The 11,286-nt window shown below is 36.6% G+C and overlaps 1 protein-coding gene across 1 annotated transcript; it reads left to right on the top strand.

Moving 5' to 3' along the window:
- Window positions 1-6: 6 nt before the first annotated feature.
- On the top strand, window positions 7-11,199 carry CUNH3orf49 (chromosome unknown C3orf49 homolog). Its single transcript, XM_025050859.1, is given in 5 exon segments — window positions 7-1,145; window positions 4,409-4,731; window positions 7,797-7,921; window positions 10,379-10,492; window positions 10,936-11,199. Coding segments are annotated over 5 exon segments (951 nt in total). The 5' UTR covers window positions 7-1,020.
- The last annotated feature ends 87 nt before the right edge of the window (window positions 11,200-11,286 follow it).

Below are 11,286 nucleotides of genomic sequence, written 5' to 3'. Positions count from 1 at the left end.
CAGTACCGAAACGTACAAAACCCTTGCTACTCAAAGTGTGGTCTGTGGACCAGCATTATTAGCAACACCTGGGAGCTGGTTTAGAAATGCAAATTCTTGGATTCCACCCCAGACCTACTGTATCGAAGTCTCCATTTTAATGAGACCCCCAGGTAATTCTTGTGCATATGAAAGTTTGAGAAGCAGTCTCCAGATTAATGAGAAGTACACACACTTAAAGGAGAGTAATTACTGTATCTCCCAACAATTTTCTAGAGTTTTCCTTAACATCCAGCTATTTCGCCCTGAAAAACTCAAAGCACCAGAGAGTGATGGGAATAAATCCTAGCGTCTGCTGCCACCTTGTGGTGGGAAGTTTCAATCTATCCAGAATTTGCTCTTTTCCATGAAATAAATGGGGAAATGTTAGAAGGAAGGAGTGGATCAACTACTCCACTGTTTTCAGCCCTATGCTTTGAGACACCACTACAAAATTGCAAGATATGATAAAACAGCCCTTGAGCTAAATAACAACTGTTTTTTTTCATGTGTGAGTCCAGGACAGAGAGTATCATCAGCTCTAGTTGCGAGATCTAACAAAAGCTGGAATCACTGGTATTGCTATAGGTTCTTTCCTCTTTGGAATTCAGCATGCATATCTGAATGTGATAATCAATTGGTATGTGAATATTTTATTACCAACCCAAATGGCGGTGGTTAGATAATCAAGTCACCTTTTCTACATTTGCCTTGCCCAGGAATCTACAACACATATTCCACAAAGTGAAAGGGAATTTCCCACCACTCTGCCAAATGCATCATGGGTGACGTGTGTGAAGTGGTAAACAGGGTCAGTGCCACAAATGATGTCTCTAACACCTGGAAGGGAATAAAAAAGAGATTCCAAAAATTTCCTACATACTCTATCCCAAAGGGCCCAGAAGTTAAAAGTGCCTCAGTCACTGGATAATTGTGTTTCAAAGTTTGTGAGCTCAAGAACTAAAGAAATCCAAATAGCTACTACAGGTGAAGGTGACAGCAATGGATCATCCTCAACTATATCTACCAGAGGCCTCTAAGGTTGCTTATGGAAGAGTTGGCCAGTACCGAAGGTTTCAGCAACGCAGAAGGAAAAATAGCTCGTTCAAAAGGAAAGGGATTGACAGGTAGGCAATTGCGACATATTTTCTTGTCCATTGAGTGGGATTCTTTGGATTTTGGATTAAACAATATTCACTGTGATATTAGAAAATGTAGCATCTCTTTTTAAACATCGCATTTAGAAATGAAGGCTACATATGGGTTAGAGGGAGAGGGCACCGCATTTATATATTGGATCGAGAAGCCTAGTGCTATAACAGAAGCCTCATTTCATGATCAGAAAAATCTTAAATATAGTAAAGAAAACCTTTCCCTTCCACCTGAATTTGAGTTTTAATGTGGCATACAACACCAAAATAAAAAGCTGATACTAATTTCAGTATCTCAGAATTTTAAACATTGCACATCCCATGCAGATACTATATTGAAAATTCAGTAGTACATCCTTCCAGATGAGTCCATGATCGATGCTTTTGTTCCTTTTCCGAGTAATTTTGGCTGCCGAAATAGGTACTGATTGTATTTCACCTATGTGTATACTCTTTAATGTAACTTTAAAACTGTATTATATCTGATATTTCTTGCTAGTGGGAAAACCATAAACACAGGTATGAAATATTTCGAACATAATACATTTTAATTTGTAAAGTCAGTGAGATGATTTATTTTCTAATTTCTTTTGACTTCTTTCTTACCAGGTTCATTAGCAATAGCTTAGTCACATAGAACTGAGATATTTTCATGAGGCCTGAAGCACCAAAGACCAAACTTTTGAACTTTAATGGACAAGATAAAAATTTGCAGATATTTCCACTTTCAATAAGAAATAGAGGTTAAAAGGTAAAGCAATATAACCAAATAAATTCACTACCAACCAAGAAATTTAAAAGAACTCTTCTCGAGAAGAGTTCTTTTCATAACAGAAATTGCTGCGTTTCTGTTCCTAGGCCCTGAAGTAAAATCACCTGTTAATTGTTGCAGATTGGAGATGGGGTGTGGGTATGAGAATAGGAAACATTCTAGATTCAGAGACTGCTTAGAGCTGGCTTTTTACCTGAAGGGTTGCCTTTGGGGTTCTCGAACCTCCTAAATTATATGTGTGCGTGGATGTGCGTGTGTGTATTTATGGTAGTAGAAACTGATGGCTTTATTAAAAGATTCTCAGAAGTGTCTATGGGATATTAATTCTAGCCCATAAATGACCTTTGTGCAAATTAGAAAATGAAATTCTGGATACTTTACTGGCATTTTATTATGGTAACTATGTACAACTAAAATGGCTAATTATGAATAGTACCGTAGAAGTTGTGTGTGTTCAACCAACAGAACTCTATGTCTTTGGTCCCAAAAGGGAGGCTGCTAGCCCAAAAGGTCTCCCTTCTTTTGACTTCTAGCTTGTGCTCCCTCCTTGCCTCTTCCATTTTTCCCACACAGATCTAATCCACATGGTAATAAAAGCTATCATTTATTGAATGTTTTATTAGGTTCCAAGCTCATAAGTTATTTTTTCTTTGTACATTTTTGAGAATGGTATACTTATTAACAAATATGAAAACTGAAGTTTATAGATGTTAAATAACGTGCCCAAGATTACACAGCTAGGAAGTGTGGTGCTGGGTTGAACCAAGACCATTTAATTCCAGTGCCTGGAATCTTACTGAACTATTCCCCATGCGTAATTATAGAGAAGATGAATAATTTATGCCCAGTTTAGAACAATGTGTTTCCTGGAGGATAGTATAGGTGCTAATGGTGGTACTTGAGATATTTTACATAGTATATGCAGAACTTTTTTTAATGGTTATGAATTTATTTACATCTATTTTAGAAATACATATTACATGTATAATACATGTAATATAAAACCTGGAATTTCACCCAAAGAAATGAAGATTTATGTTTACACAAAAACCTATACACAAATGTTTATAGCAGATTTATAATAGCCCCAAATCTCTTCCAATGAGTGAATGGTTAGACAAAATGTGGTACATCTACATCATGGAATATTACTCAGAAATAAAAGAGAACAAACTATTGACACACATAACATCGTGGATGAATCTCTAGGGAATTATGCTGAGTGAAAAAAGTAAATCCCCAAATGTTATACATTGTATGATTCCATTTATATAACATTCTTGAAAGGACATGTTATACAGATGGAGGACAGCTTGGACAGGCATTAAGGAAAATGTGAGGTGAGTAGGAAGTAGGTGTGGCTATAAATCACAAAGGTTCATTGTTGTGATGAACATGTTCTGTATCTTGACATTATTAATGTCAATATCCTGGTTGTGATAACATATTATGGTTTTGCAGGAGGTTACATCAGGGAAAACCAGATAGAGTACACAGAGAATCTCTCTGTATTATTTCTTACAACTGTATATGAAACTACAATTATCTTGAAATAAAAAGTTTAATTTTTTAAAACCCCTGGATTTTATGGATATTATTGCTTTGGATGAGACTAACAAAAAAAATAATTTAGGAAGAATATTAGGTAAACAATGTTATTATGGAATGAGTGATGTTTACTCTAGCACAGAGAATAACAACACAGACTTGGAGATCAGACTGTCTGGGCATAAGTTATTTAATCTTTCCAATTTTTAATTTCCTCATTTTTAAAATAGAGAAGACAGCATGAAAGTTAAATTATATAATACACATTAAAAAGCAGAATATTTAGCACATGCAAAGCTATTAAAAATTTTATCTATTTTTATTACTAAAATATATCCAAATAATGAAGATGGTATATGACTATTTGGAATTTTGGAACTAGGAGCTTAGAATTATTCTCTCTAAAAGAGTGTTCTATGTATATGCAGCATTTATGGGACCTTGGAGACTATATTCTTTATTGACTACGCTAGTAGACTCATTTCTCATTGTGATAGCCTTAGAACCATCAAATGCAGCAAGAAGTATGTCAAACTACCTTTGAAACAAAATGACCAATTTGCCAGTATGAGGTAATATATTCTAATAGTCACAAACTGGGATTAAAATCTGCATTCTATGTTTGGTCAACTAATTTAACCTCTCTATGTCTCAATTTACTCATTAATAGTATGAAGATAATATAATCTGCCTGCTATAAGAATTAAATGAGATAATGACCAGAATGCACTTAGTACAGTTCGGTGACAAAACACCAAGTAGTTACTTTGGCTTTATTTTTCTGTGATTTGATTCTCTGTCTTTAATTTCATTTTTTGGAATTGTATAATTTGTTCACTTTTGCCTTTTGGATTTTAATTATTTCAATTATTATTAACTTTTCAGTTTCCTTAACACAAATTATTTTTATTTTGTTTAGATGGCATAGAGCTGGGTCTACCAACTTAGTAAAACAAAATGTATTGGTCCCCAAAGAGGAATCCTCCAGTGATAGTGACATGGAATTTTGTGAAAGCCAGCAAAATCAGAAAAAAAATGTGATGAAGAAAGTGAAGACTGTTTTGGGGATGATGTTGCCATACAAGGACAGAAGCAAACCAGCAAGTGTCAGTGGAGAGGGCTTCTCTAACCATAAGGAAACCTGCCTTTCAGACACACAGAAACTTCTTCCTAGAGTCGTCAAGAAGTTTCCATCACGCAAGCTGTTTACCAAACCAAGAATGGGAATGCTCTTGCAGCATGGCAATCAAAGGCAATGTATTGTTAAGCAGCAGGGCCAATAGGACTAATGAAATAGAATGGATTTTCTTTCTACCCAAAGTATGGCATCTCCTGGGAGCTTGTCTGAAATGTAGATTCTCAGGCCCCACCCGGGTCTACTGAGCCAGAATCTGTATTTTAGGAAGATCCTTAAGGAAACCAGTATGTACATACATTTTGAAAAGTTCTGAATGAGATTGCTGGTAAGGTAACTCCTAGTCCAACTGATCAGTGGTTTAATCAATTTAAAGCCCTTTTTATTTAAATATATGCATACATAGGCATATAATTGTGTGTATATATATATATATATATATTAGAAAATCAAATTAAAGTGGGATTTTTTTGTTTCGTTTTGTTTCTGGAGAAAGTAGTGATGTAGCCTTTCAAATGATTACTTCCAACTGTACAGGGTGTGGTAAGAATTCTATGAATAAAATTTATGATTAGTAAGTCATAAAGGACGTTCTATTTTATTATATCTACTTCCCATGTATTTTGTGGAAGAAACAACATTTGAAACTGTTAACTTTAAGTCTTTTTTGCAATGTAGTTATACTGTTTTGGGGGGTCCTATGAGTGATGACTAATAATGCCACTAATATTTGCATTCTCTTCTGCAGCTTTCTAAAATTAATAGACCTTATTTTTTAGAGCAGTTTTAGGTTTACTGGGAAAATTAAGCAGGAAATACAGACTTAGTTTCCATATACCCCCTCTCCTTACTCCAGCCTCACAACTGATGAGCCAATATTGATATATTATTGTTAACTAAAGTCCACAGTTTACATGAGGGTTCGCTTTTTGCCCTGCAGTATGGATTTGAAAAATCCATCATGTCTTGTCATGTACTCACCATTACAATATCATACAGAATAGCTTCACTGTCCTAAGTGGCCTCTGTAGCTTTTGAACATTCTTTACAGTACAGCATTGGCATGTAGAGATTCCTTATGTATATGTAGAGAATCTATACATAAACTCACATTTCACACAGTGATAAGGCTGCAAATCTGGTCGGTATTTTTTTCCAGAAAAACAAAAACAAAAACAAAAAACTGATGGCTTCCAACTGAGTGAATGCCCTTTCAAACAAACTCCCTCTTCTTGAAAAAGCAGTCACTAATTCAAGATCCAAGCATCTAGCAATCCTGGTATAGATTGACCTGCCTATTTCTATACTGATGGGGCTGGAGTTGGAGAGTCCAACAGGAAAAGGAGGACGAAATTCCTTACCTTCATCTCTGTACATTGGTTTATTTTCTTCTTAGTCGAAATAACAAATCTCTAGATTAAGATTTCTCCAGAAAACATGCCCATGCTTCAGGCTGCAACTCAAGTATTATGACTCTGTCTCAGCTATGGCTCACAGTTGCTCTTCCTTGCTGACCCTCATAACGCTTTTCAGCAAATATTTGCTAAATACTTATTATATGTCAGCCACACTATTAGCGATAGAGTAGCAGATAGAACAGACATGGTCCCTGCTCCCACAGAGTTCCAGTATAGAGAGACATTCCAACATTATACAGTTGATTACATCTGATGCAAAGTAGAAGTACAGGGAGCTATTAGGGATACACATCATACATGCTAACTTTAGGGGAGGGGTCTCCAGAAAGGCCTTCCTGAGGAAGGGACGACTCAGTTGAGATCTGAAGAATAGCTAGAGTCAAATAAGGAAAGAATAGGGGAAGGACAGTGTCCCAGGAAAAGGGTATAGCATATTCAAGTCTCAGTATCAAGAGAGCACCAGGCATAATTAAGAAATGAAAGTAATCTAGCCAGGATTGAGGTAGCAAGGGTGTTGAAAGCCCTGTTAAGAATTTTTAACTTTTCCTAAGGGTGATGAGAACCATTGAATACTTGCAAGCTGGGAACTTATATAAATTCAGATTTGCATTTTTAAAAGGTATCTCAGGCTGCAGAGTGGGGACTGGATTGGAGGAGGGCAGGAAGAGATGCATGAGGAACAATAAACAGGTTCTTTCATTCAGGCAAAGGATGATATTAGCTTGAGCTGGTCATGATAGTAGAAATGAGGAGGTAAAGGGAGAAGTATTCCTAGGTAGAAGTTACAAGATTTGGGCAAGAGCTGGACAGTATAGGGTCGGGGAGAAGGAAGAATACCTAGGTTGAGTACCTGCTTTTAACGTGAATACCCCATTCACTGAGATTAGGAGCCATGGCTCCCAGAGAAGTCCTTATCAACAGACTTCAAGCAAGACAAGATGTTTTTCAGTGCTGCTCACCATTTGAAAACACTGAAACACAGCAAACTGCAAACACTTTTTTCTCAATGCCCTTGTTGATCCCTTTGACTACATCAATGAAAAATCTCATTTCCTGCCTTTTCTCAAAAAAATAAAAATAAAAAGCAGAGTAACCTCAAGTTTAGTGCTTTCTGAAGGCAATAATATGGTTTTGTTCTTACCATGTTAATTTTCATGTCTATTTATGATACTGGTTTTTGACTTATGATAGCATTTTAAAGTTTTCTTTATAAGTATGTTTATTGTGTTAGGAATTGAATGATATAAAGAAAAATATTAAAGAGTCCAGAATTCACATGGCTCCTGGAATATGGGAAAAACTATTAAGTTGGTATATGAATTCCTGAGCCATGAGCCACATTGCTGAAGAGTAGATTTAAACTTTGCTTCAACCAATGGCAAATATTCAAGGGATCATCTTACACATTAGAGGGTTACTTTTTAATTTTTTTTTTTTAATTACACAGCAGTTAAAGAGAAAAGCAACAGAGGGCAAAATTGAAGTCTCAAAGACAAGGAGGTAACCATCTTGCCAATACTGGTTGGTGACCCCCAAGATCACAACCCCAAGAAGAGGCAAATGTGTGCAAGAGAAAGTATAATATACAGAAAAGTAAATCTTTTTTTTTTTTTTCAACCCCAAGGAGAAAAGCTACTGAGGCAGAATAGGATGCTGTCTTTTCAGAACAATTTCTATTACGAAGAATATGTTTATAACTGTGATCATTACAGGTTCCTTCCTTCCCCCCCCCCAACCCCCGCCCTCACTTTAAGCATCTATACAACTTGATGTTGTAGAAGCAGAAACAGAGGAGATAACCCAAGGAAATACACTCCTCTGGACCAGGAGAACCACCAAGCGTTTATCTGTGACATCCCTTCCTTTAGGACTGCAAAAGGTAAAATGCTAAAACATACTCACCTCTAATGACTTATGTATATATAGTCAATGTTTAGGGATGTTGTAAAAGCCATATTCTCTCTGACCACAAGTACCCCACAAGAAAGCCTTTAAAATCTGCTGCTTGTGTCTCTTCTCCAAGAATTTAGGGCACAGAAAGCAGGCTTACCAGGTCTGATTCCTCCAGTCTGAGCTCAAACTGTTCAGTTTCCAATATAATCTGGGCTACAGTGGAGGACTGAACTATCATAATTTTAAATGTAACAAGCATTTACTTAAAGCCAATTATGTTCCAGGCCCTGTTCTAAGTGCTTTAAAAATATTAACTTATCATACACCTGAAACTAATATAATTTCGAATGTCGTGTAACTGAAAAAATGTTCAATTATAATTATTAAAAACATCAGTTTATCAGATAATCCTTACAACTGCCCTATAAGGTAGGTAGCAATGCTGTTCTTATTTTAGAGATGGCACTGAGAAGTTAACTAATTTGCTCAAAAGTGGCAAAGCCAGGCTTCAAACCCACGAAGACCTGGCTCTAGAGTCTGTACTCTTAATTACTATGCTAAGTACTAATTGTACCATCGAATATGGTAGCCAACAGCTACAAGGGACAATTTAATTAAAATTAAATAAAATTAAAAGTTCAGTTTTTTTCATTGCACTAGCTACCACATGTGGCTAGTGATTGTTGTACTGTACAGCACAGAAAAAGAATATTTCCTTTTTCACAGAAAGTTCTATTAAACAGCACTGCCTAAAGCATCACTGTCAGAGTACAGTTTTAAATTTTAAATTTTGCTCCTGTGTTAGATTCTTGTTTATTGTATTCCTATTATCTTCTGGGCAATTCCTAGGTCTGGGGCTACGAAGGTGATCCAATGGACATGGTCCTGTTTCGTGGAATTGATAGTTTAATAGAGGTAATAGACATTAAACCATGGCACTGCAGAATAGTGGGGTAAGGATAACCTTTTGAATAAGTAGCACTAGGACAAGTGGACATCCATATGGGGAAAAGATAAAATATGATTCCTAGTCACACCATATATAAAACTTAATTCCTGTTGGGTTATAGATCTATACTGGAAAAGTAAACTTAAGGACAATAAGAATATCTTCATGACTTCCCTATAAAGAAAGACTTCCTAGAACACAGACAGTATTGACCATACAGGAAAAGATGGATACATTTGGCTGTATTAAAATTAAGAACTTCTGTTTGTCAAAAACATTAAATCAAATGTTGTCAACCGGCTATAGAAGGATTTTGTTTATGTCTCAGAATGTTCTCAAAAATATGTTTGAATTACATTCCCACATTTAAAAATTAGAATTATTTCAAATAAAAATCTGTATCTTTGGCTTTCTTTTAAAAAATAGGAAGATTCGGAAATGCTAAGCCCCCAGTTCCTCATGGCAACAGCAAGAGCTACAAAGAGGCTGCCCACTTTGCTTGAGGCACGTTCTCTCCAGTTCACACCAACACCTGCTGGTTCTGTGTTACAAAATCTGCCTGGCCCCTCTAGGCATTTAATTTTATATTAGTGGTATTCAACAAACTGAAAAATAACTTAGTAATTACCAAGTATGGTAGGTGCTTAGTAGGAAAAATTACTGAGTTTTATGAGAGAGAAAAGAGAGAAGTCCAACTATAAATGAATTAGAGACGGTTCTGCAAGTGACGTTTGAGCCTGGGCAAGATGGCAGGGCAGAGTGGTGGTTCAACAGACTCATTTGTCAACTCTCTCCTCAGGCAAAGGGTAGGACCCAGATGGTGTCTCATATCCTACTTTAAGTAGGTCTTGCAATAGTCTTAATGCTACTTAAGAAGGGGAAGAATGAATGAACCTAGTAACAAAAAGGACACATTGGCCAGGAGCTATGACCTAGGAATGATTTCCAAAAGCAATGCTTTTAGGACAGATACCTGTAACAGCACACTGAGGATGAGAGGAAAAGTATCAGGCATGTGGCAAAAAGAACCCAGAGCTTTCTTTTTATTTTTAGAGACATGTCTGCCATGAAAACAAGGAAACACACGCACACAAAAAAAAGACCATATTAACAACTGGATCCAGTGATAATGAGCTTTCTGGGGCACTGGTCCACAACAGCCCCACACTCACTGTGCTCAGCAGTTGCAGAGACAATTTCTTCTCCTTCCCCTTACGAATGACCTGCTTTTTTTCTGTCACTGTATATTCTTTCAGAGCCAGACAATCTCATTTCTCTGCACCCTATAGATCTCTTGAAAGAGAGCTCTGGGCACAAAGGAGATACATAGGGCGTGGAGAATAATATGAATACGGTCACCAACGCAACATTGTTACGTGGCAAATGTTCAGTTTATAAGAGACTACCCCAAGGGTGAGAATTCTTATTTAAGCACTGTCACAGAATTAATGTGGGTACTTCTGAATCTGGTGTGTTTTTGCATTTTTATGATAGGTTCCGTATTCCTCAAAAAAGAGACCACGCTTCCTAGCACTTAAAAAAAAGAAACATGGCATGGAAAATATCCTCTAAAAATCAGATTTGACAGTAGGAAAGCTTCAAATGCAGGTAGTGGACAAAGGCTTTTAACTTTTGTATTTCAGAAGCAGCAGGCCAGGTTTAACTGAATGCAGTCCTGCAAGACAGCACAGCTGTGGGATGAAATTAATGATTCCCATTAGGAAATAAGGTTAGTGGGGGGCATTTTGAGAGTAGCTAAAGGATTGCTAAGGGCCTGAGGATGATGTTGTATGCCTAATAAATATTAAGTGAATTCAATTAAAATGAAGGCATACACAGAGGCTTCTTTTAAGAAATGAGATCATCTTTAACACTGGGTGGTAAATATGTTTTCAAGCTCTGTTGCTATGCCTTGAATTAGAATAATACTTTGGGACTTGCAAAATGTCCACCAATTCCTGAACTCATCTCTCAGGAAAGACAACCATCCCTTTGGTTCTGACAAGGCTTTCCAAAACATGGCTTCATTTCTTTGTATCCATCTGTCATAGGTAGATGACCTCATGGAAACAGTGACTGATAAGTCCATGAAGTTACTGGCCCAAAGACATGCTGAGCTTCAATAGTGTGAGTTTCTAGGGGAGGAAATTCTTCAGTCTTCTAAGCAGTTCCAGAGGATTTCCAAGAGAACCATGAGAAAGTATAAATTGAGAATGTATGTTTGCCATGTACCTGCTGCTGCTTCTGATTTTGTTCCTGACTGCATAAAAGTTATCTTCATAAGGATTCTTATCTTTTGCTACATAATATCCTGAATAAATCTCTCTAGTGAATTAACTAATGGGGGAGAGGGGACATTTTTTAGAATATTTTGCCCAGTATTCCTTTAAAAAATGCTTTTC

This window comes from Pteropus alecto, unplaced genomic scaffold, assembly GCF_000325575.1.
Source record: "Pteropus alecto unplaced genomic scaffold, ASM32557v1 scaffold75, whole genome shotgun sequence".
NCBI classification, from domain to species: Eukaryota; Metazoa; Chordata; class Mammalia; order Chiroptera; family Pteropodidae; genus Pteropus; species Pteropus alecto.
The sequence above is the reverse complement of the archived record's forward strand: the minus strand, read 5'-3'. Positions and strand labels throughout refer to the sequence as shown.